Source organism: Sander lucioperca, chromosome 2 (genome assembly GCF_008315115.2).
Source record: "Sander lucioperca isolate FBNREF2018 chromosome 2, SLUC_FBN_1.2, whole genome shotgun sequence".
Taxonomy (NCBI): domain Eukaryota; kingdom Metazoa; phylum Chordata; class Actinopteri; order Perciformes; family Percidae; genus Sander; species Sander lucioperca.
This window is the reverse complement of record NC_050174.1, coordinates 26,871,732-26,895,169: the sequence shown is the minus strand read 5'-3', so window position 1 is coordinate 26,895,169 and position 23,438 is coordinate 26,871,732. Positions and strand designations below refer to the sequence as shown.

At 40.2% G+C, this 23,438-nt stretch overlaps 1 protein-coding gene across 1 annotated transcript; it reads left to right on the top strand.

Annotated features, from left to right (window-relative positions):
- The first annotated feature begins 13,555 nt into the window (after nucleotides 1–13,555).
- On the top strand, nucleotides 13,556–22,381 carry si:dkey-3h3.3 (uncharacterized protein LOC100144568 homolog). The gene is made up of 5 exons (XM_031300481.2): nucleotides 13,556–13,903; nucleotides 15,526–16,524; nucleotides 18,040–18,257; nucleotides 19,525–19,605; nucleotides 21,963–22,381. Exons 1-4 carry the CDS (start codon nucleotides 13,898–13,900, stop codon nucleotides 19,592–19,594), a joined length of 1,293 nt encoding a protein of 430 aa, XP_031156341.1. The 5' UTR covers nucleotides 13,556–13,897; the 3' UTR covers nucleotides 19,595–19,605; nucleotides 21,963–22,381.
- Nucleotides 22,382–23,438: the final 1,057 nt, after the last annotated feature.

The following is a 23,438-nucleotide window of genomic DNA, read 5'->3' as shown; positions in this document are numbered from 1 at the left end:
TGTGCGCCCATGGGCGTGCTGGTCTTACAGGGAGGTGTGTTCAGGTGCATTCTGGGCGTGCTGGTCTTACAGGGAGGTGTGTTCAGGTGCATTCTGGGCGTGTTGCTATCTTGAGGCAGCGGGAAGTGATCGCGCCATTGACCAACAAAAACCTGGTCTAAAGTCAATAACGCAACATTTCATTGTTATTATTATTAAAATGCGTGAGTATACTATGCTTGTTACACACACAGGGACACGCAGCAGCACACAAACATGCAGAAGATTAAAAATAAAAATATTAATGTGAAATAGTATCATGGAGTTTTGGTGCCATAGTTCTCGTGCCATATACGATCTGCTTGCGCACTTTCACTTCACGCGTGAGCAGATCAGTTTCTTCTCCTGAAATTCTCTCCTTCCTGCTCAGCAAATCCTCCTTCAGGGTGCTTTAAAAAACAAACGTCCTGTTAAGTCAGACTCATTTCACCTCAGGGTGATACCGTACACATCCCGGTCTGTCACTGGCCAATATCGGACCCTTCTGATCCAGGATTTTAAAAATGCATGGCTTAAACGTGCGATTAAAGCTATGCTTTGGCTGTATTTGGGCTGGGAATTCAAGCCATGTTGGGACTCTTTTTGACAGCAATGCTCCAAGGTCCAAATGCGCCTGGCTTTTAAAGGGAATGGGAGATGACACTCTGATTGGTTTATTGCATGTTACGCCCAAAACACCCCTCTGATTAATGAAGACACTAAGTACAACCCTTTAGAACCATGCGCCCGGCGCACGGATCATTTTTTCCGCCGTCAAACTAGCAAAAGTGGATTCGTACACGCCCTGAACGCCCTGAACGCCAAGCGCTTCACGTAGTGTGCTTCAATCGTTAAAATAGGGCCCCTCCTGTCAGAGTGTGTTATTAATTTGTAAATCAGAATTCACACAGCTCTAAGGCTGCACAATCTCATCCTCCACCTCATACTGAAATTGATGATGTCATTTGGTACTAGAGATGGTCCGATACCATTTTTTCCTTCCTGATACCAATTCCGATACCTGAACTTGTGTTTCGGCCGATACATGTGTTAAAAAATACATATATCATGTTTTACCAGCAGTATACTACAATCCCTGTATGGATGTGATATGATTTCTATCTTTGTCGTCGGCCTGGCTCAGGTTAAACTTTTTGGGAAACATGAACAAACACAAACAATGAATGGTAGAACTTTCTTTTATTATCCAGTTTGACACTCAGTCATAAAGGGAAAAGAACAAAAACAAACTGCTTTAAAGTAGATTTTCTTCAGGTCTAAATTATGTGGTATCAAATCAGTACATGCACTCTAATAGTTTCCAGTGCCGATACCAGCATTTTAAGCAGTATCGGAGAATTTTCCAATACTGGTATCGGTAACGGAACATCTCTATTTGGTACTAAATATAATCTGGCAAGAGGACCCGTTGGTAAGAATGTGCTGAGAGTGATACATTGTAAAAATACAAATAAAAACATCTGTTGCATAAATACTGTTGTGAAAACAAATACTCTACTGGACAGTGTAGTACAGCATTTAACAGCTCATATATGTTTTAAATAAACAAACATTTTCAATAAATTTAATGGATGCAGCTTATATTTTCGCTTCGGGTTTGACAGTTGTTAACACTGTAAGACTGTCAGACCTGTATGCCGGCATAAATACATGTTCAGCCTAATTTCTAGACAGAAATAACAATGGACTGATATCTTTTTGGCATATGATTCTAAAAGTCTTCAAGGGAAACAATATATATTTTTAGGAAATATTCATAAAAGACGATGAGAGTAGTGATGTAAAGGAAACTGAATTGGGCATTATTGAGATAATATTCATGACTAAAAACTTCAATCTTTTCTTAACTTGACAAACTTGAAAAGTTTTGAAAAATGTGTGTGTGTTCGAAGAACAAGAAGAATTCTGGATTTTGAACATTCAGAACATGTTTTCTGTTGTTGAAATAATGCTATATTACATTCATTTAGCATATGTTTTTGTCCAGTGTGACTCATAGGGTACAAAGTTAGCAGTGTCATTTTGTTTAATAGGCAGATGTACATAAGTGGAGAGATTTCACTACATGTTGACTTTGTAAAAAAATCACCTCAGCACACTCAAACTCATCCCGCTGCCACCAGCTGACAGCTTTCACGTAAACAACGCTTCTCTCCTCTCACACAAAACACTGTTTGCCCTTTTGGCATGGAGCATGGACTTGATAATGAGAGCTATTTACACTCTTCTCAAAACTTCCTTTTTTATCTGTCGCAGCTTCTAAAGGGCTCTTGAGCTCTCACAGTGTTTGCCGAGATGAAAAATGGCACAGAGTGCTCTGCCATGTTTGAGGCCTTCCTCAAGGTCTGCACTGGCTGTTGTCTCCATTTGTCAATCTTGGCATCTTTATACACTATCCGAGCCCAAAACGTCAAATGTTGCTTGAAAAGTTACTTCCTCTGTTTGACCGTCATAAATCGTGTACCTTTTAGAGGGGAAGCAACTCGAGCATAAAGGACAAAGACACCCCCCAGCTTGTTTGAGGGGTTTAATTTATGCCTGTTTCCATGGTAACTATCTCCTTGGTCTTTGCGAAGGCAGTCACCTGACAGAGGTCCATTAGTAAGTGTGTCTTCGGCCTGTTAAGGAAATGTGTATCAGTGCATACAGGCCGGTAGTCTAAACAGGGCATCTGTCAGATTGTCATTTTGCCACCTTTAAGTGATGCCTTCAAGTTTCCTCAGGCAGAGGCTTAGTGCTCGTGAAGAATGGCTTCTCTTTAGGCTGGGGGAAACCCTGGAATAAGTGATGACAAGTCTGTTTAGTGTCAAAATTAGATGGAGTCTTGAAAGCTAGGGTTAGGGTCTGCACATGGGCATTGTGGGATGTTTAAGGTTAGGGAGAGATTGTGGTTATGGCCAATACAGATTGCTGTAAATAAGATTTGGTTGAGGTTAGGCAACTCAAAGAATTTGTCTTGGTATAATATAGACTAAATGAAAAGTTACAGTTTTCAGTATTATAAATTACACTAAGGCTATCATTAACAGCACAGTACTAATTAGTATTACTATTATTACTAAAATGAATTACAGACTCTTTCTGGCTAAAGGTACGTGTCCACTGGCAGCTTCATTTCTACGCTTCCCATTCATTGTCCGTGTAAGCAGCCAGGCAATGCATTCTGGTTGCATCGCAGCTCCTTTCAAGGGACGGGGTGTCAAGTTGCCCGGTCCTCATTTGCATGAAGTTGAAATCCAGCCTGGCTCAAACTGCCGTGACCTAACGCAACACACACACAGAACGTGGAAGGTGTGTTGTTTTTGATTCTGGGCATGTTGCCACAACCAGAAGACACATTTAGTTTCAAAAGAAGCTGGAGGCAGAAAAAACAACACCACTGGCTAAACTATTTAAAAATGGCGGCTTTGTTCAGGACACCCCCGTCTGTCGCTAGCAATGATGACGCAGTGATTAGTGACAATTCTCTCTGACCAATCAGGAGTCTGCAGGTCACGTCACCTTTTGGTATCGCCTCAGCTCGCTTGGACCCTGGACGGAGGTGGTACTAAAAAAAGTACCTGTTAGCAGGTACCTGGGATTGTTTATCATAATGGAAAACAAAAAAGACGAGTAGAGTCGAGGCGAGTCGAGCAGGTACCATGTAATGGAAAAACGCCATAAGCTACTAACATTACCATGGCAACTACCAGCAGTGGGTGGAGTCTCCACGCTGCCTCCTTTTTATGCCCAGTATACCAGAATGTTGATGAGATATGAGGTTTGGGCGTGTTAGTTTAAACAGAGATTAGTTCTTCTACTGGAGATAAAAACACTTGGTGCACCGAGATCACTTTTGGCTCAAAACTCAAACGCTTAAAAACCAAAACGTAGCGGTGGAAATGTAGCCTTAACCTGACTGAATGCTGACCATAGAGGTGGCAGATCAAAAAAACAGCCATGGATCCTTCTTCTAACAGTTTTGGAAGGCACTGAAAACTGATTTCATCCTGTTGGAAGGAAATGTTAAACTACCTGTTTTGTCATTTAGTTTGGAGGACTTGTCTTCTTCAGACTAGCTGAGTAGTTTGCTACAGAGCCGCAATGGCATTTAAACGTCATGACATCAAAACAAAATTATTTCCATTCATTAACGGTATTCACATTATTCATGAAAGCCGAGTAGTGTCTGATTCATATCATGATGGATGACACACACTGACCAAATCAGACTGTGTCAATCTGAAAGGGCTATAAACCAATTGAGAAATTATGATTTTAACACATGTCCGCTGGGATTGATTAGATAGAGCTAATGGATTAATGGATGCTAAAGTTAAAAACAAAATGTAAAGTGTACATGAATATTCTTCACTGCTGTTCATTTGTGTAATCCCTTCTTTGAACATTGTTCAATTCTATGGCACGGTTTTAAAAAACGGGTTATATTCATTCTTTTCTTTGCTATCTAGATATTGTTTACTGCTGCATTTCCCCACAAGTCATACAACTCTTTGAATAGCACTACATCTCTCACAGTGCACCATGAATATTCTACAACCGCAGTGCAGTGGTTGAAATGCTGCTGTTCCACATGTAAGACCTGCTGTACCTGCTGAAGCCAGTTGTGTGATTTGTTTGAGTAGACAGAGTAATAACTGGTTTGCTTCATTAGAAGAACAACCAGCCAGACAGATTTCTGCCTGACTATGTTGAAACAGTGTTAACTAACACCATGTTGACTCATTAACAGGACGAGAGGCAATCTCTTGGCTCCCAACTTTCAGTGGAACTCCAACAAGCCAAATAGGTTCAACCCACTTGGCCCGCCCACTTCCACTGCAGCTGCTGACTTCAGTGCTCCACTTCCTGCTGTAGAGTTCTGCGTAATAAAGAAATAAAACTCCATCAACTTAGATCTCAGCCCAATGAAAATTCAGCAGAAGCCTCAGGTCACACTGTTTGTTAGTTTAGAAATCCAATGTTTATGGGACAGTACTGGCCTGGTCTCTAACGACAACGTTTCATTTCCGGGATTGTTCAGGTGCACGTCCGCCGGATGTCCCTCCCCCACATCACACCCCCCTCACTGGACTCATCTCTGATGGGAAAGGTCTGGTGACCTGGTGCAGTCAGAACACCTTGGAGCTAAACACCCTGAAGAGAGTGGAGATGGTTCTCTGACAAACTCGTTGAAGAGGTCAGTGAAACAAAGCTTTTCAGCTGAGTTTTGAGTGACTCTTTAACTGGTAGCACATAGAGATTCATGGGAACTAGATTTTACACCCAGACCCTGTGCAGGTGCTCTGACCAACAACTTGGCTACGTTCATTTACAGGGTTGCTCTGGTGCCACCCGAGGGAACACCAGATGTCCCTCATTTCGGCCGGATGTCCGTCCCCTTCCTCTTCCTTTGTGTTAGGGTTCTAACCTCTGGTGGATTTGTGAGGACTATGGTTAACTGCTCCTCAGATCTCTGCAGGGTAAATCCAGACAGCTAGCTAGACTATCTGTCCAATCTGAGTTTTCTGTTGCACGACTAAAACTACTTTTGAACGTACACATGTTCCACCAAAACAAGTTCCTTCCTGAAACTATTTTGCAGAGGCACAGTGGCTCCGTCCGGTCCAAGACGATTATGATTGGTTTAAAGGTCCAATGTGTAGGAATTTCTCCCATCTAGCGTTGAGATCATATATCGCAATCAACTCTCTCGCGCCACGCAGTTCAAAGTACGTATTACAACTATGGTAGCCTTCACTCTTTTTTCTGATGACACCGGTCTCTTGCTCTTTTCAATATCCTTTTTCTGGGCGAAGAAGAAGACTCCTGTTCCTGAAATGTGGATGTTGAATACGTGTGGTCCTCCATGTTTCCTTCTTCAAACTTGCCGGGGCCGGGAAGCTACGATACCCATTAGCAGCATTAGCAGCACCTGTGAGTTTATCATGTGACAGCGAAAACGTGAAAGGTGGAGCAGTATGTCCTGTATGTCCCTTACCAGCTAACGTATTTCAAGATGGAGCATGAATATGGAGCGTCTACCCCAGTTCATGCAAAAGCAAATGTATAATTTCAAGCCAAAAGGAATACTTGGAATTGATGGTGGAGGTAAATATTCATGAAAAAGGACAAGTTTGTGAACGGGCAACACAGATTTGATAATGAACAATTAAACACGTTACACACTGGACCTTTAAAGAAATGCCAATAAACCAGAACACGTTTTTCTCCAATCCCAGAATGCTGTGTGGACTAGCCAGACCTTCCTTCGCAGCGCTGTGGAGGAAGGTCTGGCAATGCGAGACTAGGTTTTGGATTTAACATGCATGTGTTTCACATCTGTGAACACTGTCACGTATTGCACCATAGCCATTCAATCCAAAACCAGCCAAACTGCTACACAACTCAAGTACCACTCTGTCCGTTTAGATGCTGGTGTGCTCCTTACTCCTCAACACAGCTGCTAACAACACACTGTGGCTTGCAAGCTCCATCACTTTGTTTCTTCCTTTCCTGCCGGGGCTCAGCCTGCCAGCTGCTGTCAGTCAAACTCAGACACTGCCACGCCCCTCTGGCTGCTGAGAGGAAAATTACCATTTCTCATATTTCCCCAAGACTTTTTTCTTCACTTTAATATTAAAAACATATTACCAATACATTTAAAATAGCACTGACATTATGTTTGATAGCAAATATGAGATGACTACTAAATATAAATGTGAGTTCAATTGGACAATAAACAAGAGATATTCTGATACCGATACCAGTATCAGAAAAGCGTCTGATTCTGCCTGAAATGCTGGTATTGGTATTTATTATATATTTAATTGGTGAGTACTGGAGTTTATGCACCGATTCTGATAACACATATTTTAGACCTAAGGAAAATCTTCCTTAAAGTAGTTCATTTATGTTCTTTTCTGTTATGACTGACTGTCAAACTGGATAATAAAAGAAAGTTCTATGGTGTTCATTGTTTCTGTTTATTCATGTTTCACAAAGAGTTTAATAGAAATCATATCACATCCATTCGGGGATAGTAGTATACAGCTCTTAAAACATAATAAATTACATGGATTTTTAACAAGCTGGTATTGGATCGGTACTCGGTATCGCCCGATGCACGTTGAAGTTCAGGTATCGGAATCTGTATCATGAAGGAGAAAATGGTATAGGACCATCTCTACTTTAAACCCAGTACATGTCCTAAACCATTGCAGCACTGGCATCAGTTTAGCATGGAGGAGATAAAACAAGTTAAGGATTATATCTCTCTACGAGGACAGATGCTCCATTTGTTCAGCACATGCGGGTCTTTCAGTGTTTCCGTCACCTCACACAGCACATCTGGCATCAGCCTCTGTCACAAACGTGTCACCTTCTGATTTGTGATCCGAGCACTGCTATGTGGTCTGGTGGGAGGGCACCAAGTTTGAAAAGCATGTACCGTACATGTGGCCCACACTGCAAACAAATACCCATACAACAGCAATTAGTGCTCTATGAATATGAGTTAATGAGCCGCTCTGAGTGAAAGAGCACAGCCACACTTGAGAATAATGGCTGCTGCCTGCAGCCTGTCAGTCACCCTGTCTCTGTTACTGACCAAAAAAAGAAAGAAAACTATTGTTACATAATTGCTAAAATGACAGTGGCATTTGCAACAAAGAATAGTGTTATATACATAATTCTCTATTATCCTTATGAAACAGCAGAATGTTTGAGTTGGACATATACAGCGATGACATGTGGACATATTCTTCTTGCTGATGCTGGAAAAGTCTTGTTTAGATCAATAATGCAAGAAGTAAAACAGTTGCCAAAACATTGAGAAATATATAACCTACAAACCTAAATAATGTAGAATTTCTTTGGTAAAAAATGTCACAGCTCACACTGCTTCTATACTGTTATAACACTTTGAAACCATCTGTGAATATGACAGTGTGTGTGTGTGTGTGTGTGTGTGTGTGTGTGTGTGTGTGTGTGTGTGTGTGTGTGTGTGTGTCATCACATCGATGGCTGAGATAGGTCCATGTATCCATGCATCTCTTCTTTGTGTCAGTTCCTTCATGTCTATAATTGGTCATTAATATGAATTAATCAACCTTAGAAATCTCCTGCAATTCTTTTTCATCACTGTCCAGTGACAACCATGTATCTTCAACTTTTGTGTTTTGACTTTTTCAGATGAGCGGAAGGATTATTCCTATACTGGGGAAACATCATTATCATCATACAGGCCAATACAAATGTGTGTGTGTTGTTTTCTTTCAAAACAACTGATGCTGAAAAAGTCTTATTTAGATCAATAATGCAAGAAGTAAAACAAGCCGAAACATTGAGAAATATATAACCTACAAACTCTAAATAATGTAGCTCACACTGATTCTATAATGTTTTATAACACTTTGAAAACCTGCTGTGAATGTGACAGTCAGTGTGTGTGTGTGTGTGTGTGTGTGTGTGTGTGTGTGTGTGTATCGCCACTGAGCCCTCCTCATAATGAGGAAGGTCCAATAATAATACAGAGCGAGTACAACATGGTCAAATTACAAGACAAAAGAAAAATGGCTATGCAGAGAAATACACAGAGCAATAACTGTTGAATTTTGAAAAAATGAAATGAAGTCAGGAATGAAATTAGTCAAATAGGTTTGCATTAAATTCCACTCCTCCAAGAGCCATCTGAGGTATAATAAGGAGGATGGAAATAGTAAATAATAAATCATTATTATAAACTACTAAACGTCATTTGGAGCTCCTGAACACAGTTCAGAAAGCTGACAGAGGCCTGACAAACACCAGTTTAAGCTTTATTCCATTCAGTGGGCAAAATGGATAAAATGAATACTAGGCCTATTAATAATTATAGATGCATTATCTCTCATAATCGATATTAAGCTCAAATACTCAGAATCATCAGGTAAACTCATATTTGGCTTAAATAGTCCAACAGTAGCCTATTTGTGTTTGACTAAAAAAAGATAAAATAAAAATTATCTTATCACACACTGACGAATCTGGTTAAATGGACTGCATTATTTATTTCCTATCCAGAAATAAATACATCTTATACAACTGCATGTAGGCCTATCCAAATGTTTAATGACTCCATGATGATCTGTAAGGGACTGTATGGAGCACTCAACAGATCAGCTGATTCTGCTTCTGCATGGCGGAAATGAACAAAAAACTCCCACAATGAAATGTCTTCTCTTTTTTGTTAGACTTGATGTTTGTGATTTTAACAGAAAATCCTGGGGCTCGTGAACCTGACAGAATATTCCCAACACAGAGCCTAGGTTAAAGCCTCAGCTGTTAACGGCATGTTTACAGGCAATTAATCCGACAGCTGTAATCTACAACTGACCTGAAAACCGAAAGAAATGAGAAAAAATGACCGCTGGACAGAGGCCTTTCACGGGACAGCAGAGACACGCGCACGCGCTTCAGATCCGAGGATGATGATGATGTCTGACAGTGTCAACCAACAGCTGACAGAAAGGCCGGCAACCGCACTATAATTCAGCGCATTTGAATTCAAATTTGACTCAAATAAAATCAGATAAAAATGGGTTCCCGCTCCTTAAATCGCGAGTGTGAAAAAGCGTCACACACGCGGGTCTTCCCCGTTCTATGTGGCGCTATGGAGACGGTGTTTCTGCTTCCATCTGACTTGTGGGATCAGATTATAAACTGGATTTAATCCCCGCTGCGCGTTTTCCAATATTACTAATGTAGGCCTATATTATTCTATTGGCTGTTTTTCGACAGATGTCTAACCTCGTCCAGCCGAGCTGCGTGATACTTCCACTGCTGTTCAAGCTCACTATTAGCCAGGAAACGGGTTGATACTGTAGCCTACTGTACACGGCGATAAGTCCGTGTCATAGTCTCCGCTGGCTGGTAATGTAAAAAATCTACAGTAGAACTCAATTCGACTACATTTAAAAGGGTGACATTCTGATTAATAAGATGCATAAAAGAAATTTTCCAAATTACATAATATTAATTTATTTCAATCCTATTGTATCATTGATTGTTGACTTTTGTTTTTTACAAATTACAAAGCCTTTTATTTTAGCCTTTAACTATTTAAATAGCCGACACGTTGCTACAATAATACCAGGCTCACGCTCGTTTCTCACAGTAGGTCTAATAAAACTGTAAACCAACACAACATTATATAGCCTAGCCTATGCAACAATTAACAAAGTGTATACAAAATAAAAGGGCATTTCATGCACCACATGCACCACCTGTCTATAATTGAATATCACATTGCACTTTTCTGATTTTTGCACTTCTGGTTGGACGCAAACTGCATGTCGTTGTCTTTGTACTTGTACTCTGCACAATAACAATACAGTTGAATCTAATCTAATCTAATTTCAATTTGCATAGGCTATTAATCTAAGAACTATAGGCTAGTGTATTCTACACCAACTTGGCCAACAGGCTACTGTCCAAAAATCTCAGGCGACAGAACAGAAGCAGGCCTGTATAAACAGCAGGAGAGGCAAATTACAACAATTGTTGAGCCAACCATCTGTTAGGCTATATGATGATGGGATTGCTGTCCTATGTCCGTCTACATACTGTGCTGAGACCGGGACGCCCGAGAGTCTGTACCGGCTGGGCTGAAACCGGGGAGGAAAGTCGCGGAGAGACAGCAACAGGAGTAGGCTACAGGAGCCAGCCAGCTCGCTCCCTGCAGGCTGGCACTATGTTCTACCAGCTGAGAGCCAAATGAAGGAAAAGACGCTGTGTGACAGTAAGCGAAGGTACAGTGTTTCCAAAGCCAGCTGTTGGTGTGTCGGGACGGACGGTCACGTGGTGGCTGTGGCGTCAGCGCGCCGCTGTGTGGAGCTGCACTGACATCTGCTGGACAAACACTGGCACTGCAACACGAGCAGGATGCTGCCTTCACGTGCCGCTCGGAATCAGAAACCAGAATCTGAATACTTTATTGATCCCCTCAGGGGAAATTGTTCAGTTGCAGTTTCTCACAGTCAAATGTAAGGTAAAATCAATCAATCACATTTAATTTAAAGTGTAAAATCACCATTAAACATGGTCTCAGTGCACTTCACAATTAAAATAACACAGAAATAACAGAGAGCAACAAACCAATTGAACAACATTAAAGCAGTATTAATAAACAACACAAACCAGCAACATAAGACAATAAGTGAAAAAGGTTTGTGAAGGACGCAGAAAGGATATTGTGTTATGGTTGGGTGTAGTATAAGGAGTAGAGGTGGGTTTTCAGTCTAGATTTGAAAATGTCAACTGAGTGAGCTTCTTTAACATGTAATGGGAGGCCAGGAAAAACTATAACAGAAAACCACAAGCATGACAGGGAGGAGTTGTGTAGTTTGATTGATCTCCTGTGGTGCATCGGGGAATTTTCCCCTTTGCAGTTTTTCTTCTCAACATCTATACCACGTCCTGTGGCGTCATACGGATGATGCCGTTATAACCATTTAGAATACATTGCCATGACTGTTTAAGTTACCGTTTTTCTCAGTCGCTTTGGTACATTTCTCGAATCCTCCTCGACATTTGCAAAACAGTAAGTGCATTTCTCCAAACAATTCGTACAAATAGCAAAACTCCATGGATTACCTGCAAAAGCCAGTCTCTTGCTCAAAATCCAAAGTAAATCTCTGAGTCAATGAACATGTCAGTGCCATCAGAATGACAAGTCCTTGTGTCATTGTGTACGGATAAGACCGTCAAATTGCTTAGTCATGTTGTCAGTATAACAGAGTACTCTGGAGGGATGTTCTGATGTAAAATATGGCTAAAGTTTTGATGACAATTATTGTAAATTGTAGGTTACACCTTAGTGTATGTGGGAGTTTGATTGCAAGAGACTGGACAAGATTCACATTTACGCTTTTACTGTTTGAACTGTAATTTGTTGACAGACCATGTCATTGCGATACAGAAAGGAAAAGACAGCACTGCATAGCACAAGGAAACAACACTAAAGAAATGTGAACATATGACATCTCCTGTACATGCATTGCTGTAGGAATTACAGTGCAGTCTTCCTACAGCTCCTGACGTTCATTGTAACATTGTGTTGTGCTCCGGCTATATATATATATATATATATATATATATATATATATATATATATATATATATATATATATATATATATAATGGAAATGTATAGAATTATGCTTGACATATTATGACAACTTGTTCAACTATTTTGCATGTAAAGACTTATGCTATGAACTAATGCCTAAATGTTGTGGGGGGTGAGACTATTCAACAGAGACCCATTATAATACATTTTGATCAACATGACATAAGAAATTGATAATGTAGGAAACAGCAGAGAATTGTACATAACCATTTGCAGGGATGTACCGAAGCATTTGCAACTTGTTCAAAGAAATGAGAAACTGCTTTTTTGATGTGCACAAGTGACACAATGATGTGAAGATTGAACAGGGAGTTTTGAGAATTTCAATTCTGATCTGAGAAAATGTACCAAAACGACTGAGGAAAAACTGTAATGCAATTTGTGTCTTATAGACTTCTAATGTGTTGTTTTTCGTGCAAAACAATTGTCAATACTTAAAAGAAAGTGTGGAGATAGGCGGGGTGTCTTCAGAATGATGAAGACACTTGTAGGTAGATATAAAACAATTACCGGTGGATATGAAATAGGATGTAGGCTCTACAGGATGATGTTTTTTCCTTGGCAACTATCATGTTTTTTCCAAAAAGAGATAGAGAGAGAGAGAGAGATAGAGAGAGAGAGAGAGAGAGAGATAGATAGATAGATAGATAGATAGATAGATAGATAGATAGATAGAGAGAGAGAGATAGAGAGAGAGAGAGATAGATACAGTAGATAGATAGAAAGATAGAGAGAGAGAGAGATAGAGAGAGAGAGATAGAGAGAGATAGATAGATAGATAGAGAGAGAGCGAGAGAGAGAGAGAGAGATAGAGAGAGAGAGATAGATAGATAGATAGATAGAGAGAGATAGAGAGAGAGATAGAGAGAGAGCGAGAGAGAGAGAGATAGAGAGAGATAGAGAGAGAGATAGAGAGAGAGAGATAGATAGATAGATAGATAGATAGATTTTATTGATCCCAAACTGAGAAATTGCTGCTCTACAGCACCAAGGCACACAGCACCATACAGAACATACAAGAGTTTTCAAAAAAGTTTCTATATCAACAATTTGGGATTCTTTCAACCACATTGTCAAAAAAATTAAAAATAACGTGGATGGTTCCATAAAATAAATGATCAGTTCAGTACTTTCATTGAATTTGGGTGTGTTTTATTCAATTTTGTAGCATTTGGAGAAAAAAAATCATACAACACTGAAAAAATTGACAAAATGTCTAAAAAAAAAAAAAAGGATTTCAAAAAAGTGGGGGGAAAAAGAACAAAAATGTAGAAAAAGCGCAAAAAAACCCGAAAAAGTGACAAAAACGTGAGAAAAGGTGTCGATCAATTTTAGTTTAAAATTTTGACCCAGAAAAACTAAAAGTTGCAGGTCGACGGGAAGACAACACAAGGGTTATTAAATGCACAGGACAATGGGAAACACCCGAAGTTCTCACATGCTTTGAACGCAGCACTGTTGACGTCCTGGATGTGGGCGGGGCTGGAGCGGAGGAACTGTGACCACGTGGATGGGGCCTTCGCTTGGGCCGCGGGCCGCAGCCATTACTGGTGTTGTCTACTCGGTCACCGACAGGGCTCGCTAACAGACAGCCGGTGAACACGGCAGACAACCTGAACCCGAAAGTGAAAGCAAAAAGCAGCCGCAGGTCAGCACTTTGTTCAGAGACAACAACACGGCGCTGCTACAGTTTCACAAGAGCTCTGCAGTATGGAGGTAGGTCCCATATGTACATTTAGTTAGCTAAGATGGCTAAAGGGAGGTGAGATGTGAAGGCAGAAAGTGATTTTATAGTGGGTGAAGGTTTGGTTTTACCCATGTTGTTTTTCTGAAAAAGACGTAGACATTTCCTGCGAATTGATCTCGCCCTTTTTTATTTCAGTCGCAAAACAAACCAACATGTTTGATTTTCTACCGGGAGAAGTGTTTTAAAAGGTGGCCAGAAAACTATGAAGTAAGGTTACCCGTTCCTTGTTTTCGACGTCTGACTTTCAAAATAAAAGCTCGCAAATTCAAATGAATACGCCAGTAACGTTAACCTTTACCCTCGCATGTTGCCCACTGCCCACAATGTTGTAAAATCAAGCTGTGCCACACAAATAGGTCCTCATTTACTGTTATTGTTATTTATAATAATGATAATGGTAAACTCTGCTGTCAGAGTTCTTCTCAGGTTGTTATGAAATGATAGCTGTTCGAGGGAAAATTCTTGGTGGTAAAATTTTGACTTCACGAGATGACAAAACAAGACCTACCTGAACACACCGTTGGAATTGATCAATGTGAGACTAGACCGTCTTCAATCAATCAATCACATTTATTCAAAGTGTAAAATCACCATAAGACATGGTCTCAGTACACTTTACAATTAAAGGAACACAGAAATAACAGACAGGTGGAGAAGTTGGCCCCAGCTTCAAGGCACAGCAGTATCAAAACTCTGACGCAGAGGGTTTGACTCTTCCTAAAAATATTTCCTATCATTCTTGAGTTGTTTCACCCAGTTTATAATGTAATGCTCCGTATCACATTGTTGCATCACCATCAGAGAAAAATTTCATCCAAATGTCTGAGTAGAACGATGCACACTGCATTCAGATGTATGTACACTCACCTAAAGGATTATTAGGAACACCTGTTAAATTTCTCGTTAATTAAATTATCTAATCAACCAATCACATGGCAGCTTCTTCAATATATTTAGGGGTGTTGTCCAGGTCAAGACAATCTCCTGAACTCCAAACTGAATGTCAGAATGGGAACGAAAGGTGATCTAAGCAACTTTGAGCGTGGCATGGTTGTTGGTGCCAGACGGGCTGGTCTGAGTATTTCACAATCTGCTCAGTTACTGCAGCAAAGCATTTGTGAAGCCACAACACACACAACTTGAGGCGGATGGGCTACACCAGCAGAAGACCCCACTGGGTACCACTCATCTCCACTAAAAATAGGAAAATGAGGCTACAATTTGCACGAGCTCACCAAAATTGGACAGTTGAAGACTGGAAAAATGTTGCCTGGTCTGATGAGTCTCGATTTCTGTTGAGACATTCAGATGGTAGAGAAACAGAATAAGAACATGGATCCGTCATGCCTTGTTACCACTGGGCAGGCTGCTGGTGGGGGTGGTGTAATGGTGTGGGGGATGCTATCCTGTCAATATGGGCCAACATTTCTAAAGAATGCTTCCAGCACCTTGTTGAATCAATGCCACGAAGAATTAAGGCAGTTCTGAAGGCAAAAGGGGGTCAAACACGGTATTAGTATGGTGTTCCTTATAATCCTTTAGGTGATTGTATGTATGTGGCTAATGGCTAACTTCAGCTGTCTTTTTGCAGTTTATCACAGACATCTGTCTCATCATTGATAAAACTTACGAAGACTCTGGAAGCTTAATGAGGATCCTTCAACCGTACAGTCTTGAGAAAAAAGGTTCCTGCTACATAGTGAGAGGAACCTATGAGGAGCTGGAGCAGCTGGCAACCAAACTGTCGCAGAGACATAGCTTCAGTCCCATCACACACGGATCAACCCGTCAGCAGGACGAGCATGCTTCACCTCATGTCAAACCTGTGGAAGTATCGGGGGTTGTTATGGACTACATTGAGCTAAAATGTGCAAAAGAACTTGAGAAAATTCAAGGGAACAGCATTGCCATTGAAACACAGCCTGAACCCAGAACCGTACACAATAAACCCAGTGGCACAGTACAGGTGACTTTCAGATCGCACCATGGCTCCTCGCACCGTGTCCGTGCTGACTTTGTCAGACAGCGATTCATCACATTTTACCAGCGGACTGCCTCTGACCTGCAGGTCACATCTGTCCCTGTGGGTCCGCATGACCACAAAGAACTGCAGAGGAGATTTCCATGCCTCCTCTTGAAGCCCAGCCTCAGAAGATCTGAAGTAACTGTGATCGGGCCTTTTGTGCACATTGCTAACTTAAAAGAGTTCCTTTCACAAAACAGGCCGAGCTCTAGCAAGAGTCCAGTGAACAAAGGTCCAGCAGAGGCTCCAAGCAGCAGAACCTCGGGTCCTTCATCTACACACAGCAAAGATCCCGAAGAAGAATCATGTCCAATCTGTATGGAACCGATAGCAACCGCCGAGAAAAAGACTCTGCGGTGCAAGCACTCGTTCTGCAGAAATTGTCTGAAAACAGCCTTTGACTACAAGCCTGTGTGCCCGACGTGTGGAGAGTTGTACGGCACTTTGACAGGGACACAACCTGATGGAGGCGAGATGAGGTCCACCACAAGCTCCGCATCTCTGCCTGGATATGAGAAATATGGAACAATAACCATCCATTATTACATTCCAAGTGGCATCCAAAAGGTAGGACTACCGAAAAACTCTTCTAATTTAAATTTTCACTTTTCACCTTGAAAACAGTATTTGACAAAACAAAAACAAAAAACTTCTCTTAACTCAAGGTACTTACTAGCTTTTCCAGGAGCTTTCAGCTCTTCTCACAGTGTTTGAGTGGAGTTGTCTCCGTCGTCATCACTGAACAAAGGAACTTTGGTCTCAAAACAACAGGACCACCAGAAGCATCCCAGTGAGACTCTTACATCGTTGAACTGTCAGAGTATCAAGTAGGGCTGGGCAATATATCGATATTATATCAACATCAATATATGAGGCTAGATATCGTCTGACATTTTGGATATGGTAATATCGTGATATGACAAGTGTTTTCTTGGTTTTAAAGGCTACATTACAGTAAAGTGATGTCATTTTCTGAACTTACCAGACTGTTCTAGCTTTTCTATTATTTACCTTTACCCACTTAGTCATTATATCCACATTATTTATCAAAACTCTCATTGTGTAATAGGGCTGAACGATTATTGCATTTGCGATAATATCGCGATATGTTAAAATGCGATTTCCTAATCGCAAAGGCTGCGATTTGGTCACATGACTCGCGAGAGCAAATCAGTCTGCACTCCGCAGAGAAAGCATCAACTTAGCACGCTAACGCTACGTCGTACCTTGAGCAGATTTCTGTCATTCAATCAACTCTGAGTTGTAGTTTAAAACTTTTACAGCCATTTTAATAAAATGAAGGGTTTTATTCGGGCTCGAGTCCATACATGCAGTTAATGGATACAGACACGCAGAACTGAAGGCTCTGTTAGCAACGATTAGCTCTGATTAGCGGTTAGCTCCGGTTAGCAGTTAGCTCCGTTATAAAGATATGAGTGGAGGAGCTGCCACTGAGAGGGGTAACAACCAGACTGATAAATGACGTTCGGGGAGCTTTCACAGCAGCGTGGCCGCGGTGTTTCAACAGTTTTATTAGTACAGTTAATCCCACGGCAAGAACACCAGCAACTAGCTAACGTAACGATAGCCTCTCTGAACAAGTACACACGGCCGCATGCAACTTCACGAGGGGGAGGGGCTGGAGGCAGCTCCTCTCTGTGCACTGTAAAAAATACACTGTTGTGTGTGTGTGTGTGTATGTGTGTATATATATATATATACTATATTTTTACTTATGTAACTGTCTAGTGTGTAATTGTGTGTTGTTCATACTATAAAATGATTTATTGTTTGTCTTTGTTGAATAATACAGAAGACAAAGAGCTTAAAAAAATAATCGAATCGCAATATTTGGGAAAAAAATCACAATTAGATTATTTTCAAAAATCGTTCAGCCCTATTGTGTAATATTTTGTGAAAGCACCAATAGTTGCCGCAAAATATCGACATCGATATGTTTTTTCATGTTATGTCTGTCTTTTAAAATCAAACCAACTGGTCCTAAAAAAAGCTGTGGACCCTTAGTCACTTGAAAACCAACTTCCATCGTTAAGCAGAGCGAGCTCTCCTGTGTGTCTGCAGGAGGAGCATCCTAACCCCGGGCAGCCATATGAAGGTGCATCCCGTACAGCCTATCTCCCTGACTCCTCAGAGGGCCAACAGATCCTGAAACTGCTGAGGCGGGCCTTTGATCAGAGACTGGTCTTCACTGTGGGTCGCTCCACCACCAGCGGCAGGAACAACATGGTCACATGGAACGATATTCACCACAAAACCTCCACACATGGGGGGCCGACTCAGTAAGAACTCTTTTTGGGCAACATGACATTTTATTGATGTTCATTACATTAGGGCTTCACAATTAATCGCAATTTGGACTAGTGCAATATCAGGGTACCCGCAGGGTTTTAAAAGTCTTTAAAATGTCTTAAATATATTTGAAAAATAAGACCTTAAAAGTCTTACATTTCTTAAGAAAGTCTTAAATTTCATTCACAAAGGTCTAACATTTGTTTTATCATTTCATAAGATGAATTAACTCCTTCATTGTTTCGGCACAAAGCATGTATGTATTGAGTACTACAATAACATGTATTAAGTTCAAGTACTTGGTAAACAGTTATTTTAATAGCCTAAAACCCTTTCTGATATTCCATTATATCCTACATACTCTTGCCAGGATGTTCATGAAGTTGGTATTAAATTTCATTCTAAATGGTATTAAAAAGGTCTTAAAAAGTCTTAAAGCTATAGTGTGTAGTTTCTGTCTCCCCCATGAGGAATTCTAAGTAATGACAACAAAACTGTCAGCGCATCCACATGATACAAGCCTTCTGTGTATTTCCTGTACTGCATGCAAACCTTTTATTTGTACATCTTTGTATTTATGGCAAGATAAACTTATTTCTGTGAGCTAAATGATCAGCACAGCATTCTCATATGATTTGACAGGAAGCACACCTAAGGGCTAATGCTAAGCCTGTAACAGTTATTATTTTTTACATAATTGCAGTTTCTTTGTTTAACCGCAATGAATTGCTAACATTAGCTAAGGTCTTAAGAGGTATGACTGTTGATGGTAGTTATTGATTTTGTTTAGATATGCCAAATTGTAATTTATTTATTAAAGTAATTATTGGTCGGACTGTTGAGCTAAAGCTATGCTAGTTGTTGGCACTGATCCTATACATGTTCATAGCAACAAAAATTACAAGGGGGGGGAATGCAGATAAACAATGCCTCTTGATTATACAGATAATAAAGAGGCGTGGTTTACTTCATAGACTGTGTACCTGTATTATTACATTATCTGGGTCACATGACAGTGATATAATCAAAAGATGTATCCTGGAATTCATTCAAAACTTTTATAAAAAATTATATATATATATATATATATATATATATATATATATATATATATATATATATATATATATATTTTACTACTGTTAATCTCAACTATTTCTGAGACAATGAATTGTGAAGCAACATTTGGAACAGCTCTAACTACTGCACACGACTAGTCCATATGAAGTCACTGAGTTTCTGTTGTTGTGTTGGCAGCTATGGATACCCAGACCCTGATTATCTCAGCCGAGTGAGAGATGAACTCCGAGTCAAGGGAATTGAATGAGTCACTTTAAGGTTTGTCAACACACCCTGTACATGTAGAGCTAAGGTGACATATTACATTACACAGATTATGGCTATGGGATAATGAATGTTATTTTAATGTACTTTGATGTTCCTTAAATCAACCAACTTACCTTAGTTTTTATTTTAGTTTGAAGCACTAAATATAGAACAACTAATATTTGGAAACTAAGTCAATTCATATTGTTCTGTTGGTCAATATGTGTAAGCAGTAGGGGTGGGAATCACCAGAGGTCCCACGCTTCGATATCATCACGATGCTTTTGTAACGATACGATATTATTGCGATTTTAAACATATTGCGATATTCTGCAATATATTGCAATTTATTACGTTGTTTCCAACTCCAAATGATGTCCCCAAAGGAAAACGTTGTCAACATCTGTTTCATCTCAAAAACATACATTTCACTGTTTATTCATCTCACTTCAATTTTCCATCTAGTGGGATGAAAATGCAATTTATTTATTATTCTAGTACCAAAACGTTAAATTCTCATGTGCAATTTATATAATAAAAGATCCATACTTTGCGTATGTGCATTGATACGGTATTGCCACGGAAAATATTGCGACACATATATGCTGTATCGATTTTGAACCCCCCCATCCCTAGTCTAATTTGGTGGCGAGGATCATATTAGATGAGACTCACCTTTTTGAAGCATGGACAGTTTACAAACTTTTAATTTTTAGTGTCATTGAACACATTCCTTCCATGACATGGAAAATGTAATTCACACCTTCATTACATTCAGACTCAGAAAACACACCGGATGCAGAAAAGCCGCTAATAGCCGCGAAGCAGGCTGCAGAGCGACTGCAGCAATCGTTTCGGCGTCTCCTCTATTTCTTCTGCGAGCGAATGTGTCAAGCCAGGCAGGTAATCACATACAGGAAGGCCTCAGCGCAGCCGGATACTTTACAAAATAAAACAAATTTCAAAATAAAACACCCAGGTTTATGGTCTTGACTTCTCAGCGAGACACGCTATCACGCATCTACACTACTACGTTTTGGTTTGAAAAATAATGTGTTTTGCTACGTTTACGCCCTACTACTGCTGTGTTTCCGAGCCCCTAGAACAGAGACATTTGGAAACACTGCTGCCCCCGTTTTGGTTTGAAAACTCCAGGGTTGCTTTGTAGCATGAACGTGCACAAACGGAGACCTTTGGAAATGAGGACGTACGTCGGTCAGTCTTATCAGTTAGGTAGCTTACAGACCTTTCAGTAACAGTTCCAACTCGTCGTCGCTCCAAGATAATAAATCCTTGCTCTTACTTTTCACCATTGTTGTTCTTTCTCCAAAGGATTTTCTGTATTTTCAACTGCAGAGTAACGTCAGACAATCTGCTTCCTGTTTACACTGGCTCTCACATGCCGGTCATGTGATATGTGATGTCAGACGTGTTAATATGGACGCAGATTAGTTCTGCTACTGGAGCTAAAACTCCTGTGTGGACGGAGGTCGTTTTGTCTCAAAACGCAGCTTAAAAATGAAAACGTAGTCGTGTAGATGTAGCCTGAGGACAAATCTCTCCTGTATGTCCCACGATCATGACTCAAACTAAAAAAGGGGACCGAGCTTCTGCTTTTTCTCTATAATTTCACTTGAAAGTGTTTACCACATTATTGATGATTATTTATCTAAAATTTCAACAAATATTTTGTGCAAGCACCAATTGTCAACCCTACAATATCGTCGCAATACCGACAATATCCTGATTTTCTCCATATCGCCCAGCCCTAACTACCAGACCTACTAGCTGTTCTATTATTTGCCTTTACCCACATAGTCATATCAACATTATTGATGATTATTTATCAAAACCCTCATTGTGTTGATATTTTGTGAAAGCACCACTAGCATGGGCCGGTATGAGATTCTGACGGTATGATAACCTTCAGCAAAAATATCACGGTTTCACGGTATTACAATTACAGCTATAAATGTATTATTTTTTAAATGTCTGGGTAAAAAAACAACTTTTTTCCATTGAACACAATGTATTTTATTTTGAAACACACTGCACACTCGCAGGGAGAGGGATTTCTAAACTGCACTTTCTGTCCTTGTAGACTCATAAAAAACAGCTCATACCTCAGGAACGGTACGACGGAAAATTTTAGTTGTTTTGAAACCGTGACTTTTTCAACATACACGTTAATATGTATATAAAGTAAAGTATGTGTAATACAACACATGTTGTATTACACATACAGTATACCTTGAAACCGGTAACCGGCCCATGCCTATAGTCAACCCTACAACATCGCCGCAATATCAACATTGATGTATTTGGTAAAAAATATCCTGATATTTGATTTTTTTTTTTCCCAAACACAGACCGAGACAAGACCGACCCTTTGAGGTTTGAGACCACGTCAAGACCATGACCAGATTTGTGTTAGACAGCCAGAGCTTCCTCTCCTGTCTCCTGCATTCACTTTCTTGGGAGTGCGTGTAAAGGGGGCAGGGAGAGGGGGGTTTACGGTTACATATTTCAAATTAGATATAAGTCAAGTTATTGGTTGCATTGGCGAGTTTTAACACATAGGCATAAATCAGACAATGCACAGGCAATTTAGTGAAATCCCTGCAGGTGTAGTCTTGAAATAAAATCGCGAATCCTCTTTATCTGAGACCAAGACAAGACCCAGTAAAAATGCGGTCCATTCTGAGACGAGACCTTCAAAAATTGGTCTTAAGATCGATCTCGAGTACTACAACACTGCTCCGGGCACGGACAATGTACTTCAATTTACTTACTAACTACTTTACTTACTACTAACTTACTAACGTCTGTTCAAGGAGGAGCTTTCAACTCTAATATGATGCTGGATAAATGAATGAATAATAATGCATTGTATTTTAATTGGGATATTTTGTGAGTAAAACCTGAATCTGCAATGTAACAACATTTCTCTGTCAGGTAAATGTAGTAGTACAATGTTTTCCTCTGAAGTACAAGTACACAGTAAGTCAGTAGTTTAGTTGGGTTGCTTAAAGGGCCTTCTGTAAGTTATTTCCAGGTACAATGAGTATTTTTCATATTTAAACATAATAAATCAGGCAGTTGTATACCTTGGTAATGTGGTAAAGTAAGTCTGCTCTTGGTGTTTTTGTTCCGTGAACCAGAGTGTATTTCACCAGTGTTTCTGACCGGGTGTGTGACACAACGCTGTCCTTTGCTCAGGACTTAAACAGGAGACCCGCGGGGTCTTAAAATGTCTTAAATATATTTGAAAAATAAGGCCTTAAAAGTTTTACATTTCATTCACAAAGGTCTTGTAACTAACTGTTTTGTCACAAAGCATGTATGTATTGAGTACTACAATAAAATGTTGTATTAAGTTCAAGTACTTGGTAAACAATTATTTTTACAGCCTAAAATCCTTTGATATTCCAGACTAGTACTTGAGTAAATGTACTTAGTTACATTCCACCACTGCTGGTCGGGGTCTAAGATGACCGCGTTGGATAGGGGTTTACATAGGTGCACACACAAGCAGTGATTGACAGTCTTGGGCTCTGATTGGTTGTTTTCCTCTAGGCGCGGTGGAAGTCGCAGAGCACATATATTTTTTGTTAGAGTTGTCTACCTAACCTTTAAAAGGAACACGCCGACTTATTGGGACTTTGTCTTATTCACCGTAACCCCTAGAGTTAGATAAGTCCATACATACCCTTCTCATCTCTGTGTGAGTTGTAACTCTGTCCGACGGTTCCACCGGTAGCTTAGCCTAGCACAGATCCTGGAGGTAACCGGCTCCATCTAGTCTACTGCTCCCAATAAGTGACAAAATAACGCCAACATGTTCC

What these genes read in the sequence shown, in the direction of transcription:
- si:dkey-3h3.3 (XM_031300481.2), top strand. An exon ending in TTCCAAGTGGCATCCAAAAG is followed by an intron (nt 16,525 to 18,039) that starts GTAGGACTACCG and finishes GTGTGTCTGCAG; the next exon opens with GAGGAGCATCCTAACCCCGG. An exon ending in ACACATGGGGGGCCGACTCA is followed by an intron (nt 18,258 to 19,524) that starts GTAAGAACTCTT and finishes TTGTGTTGGCAG; the next exon opens with CTATGGATACCCAGACCCTG.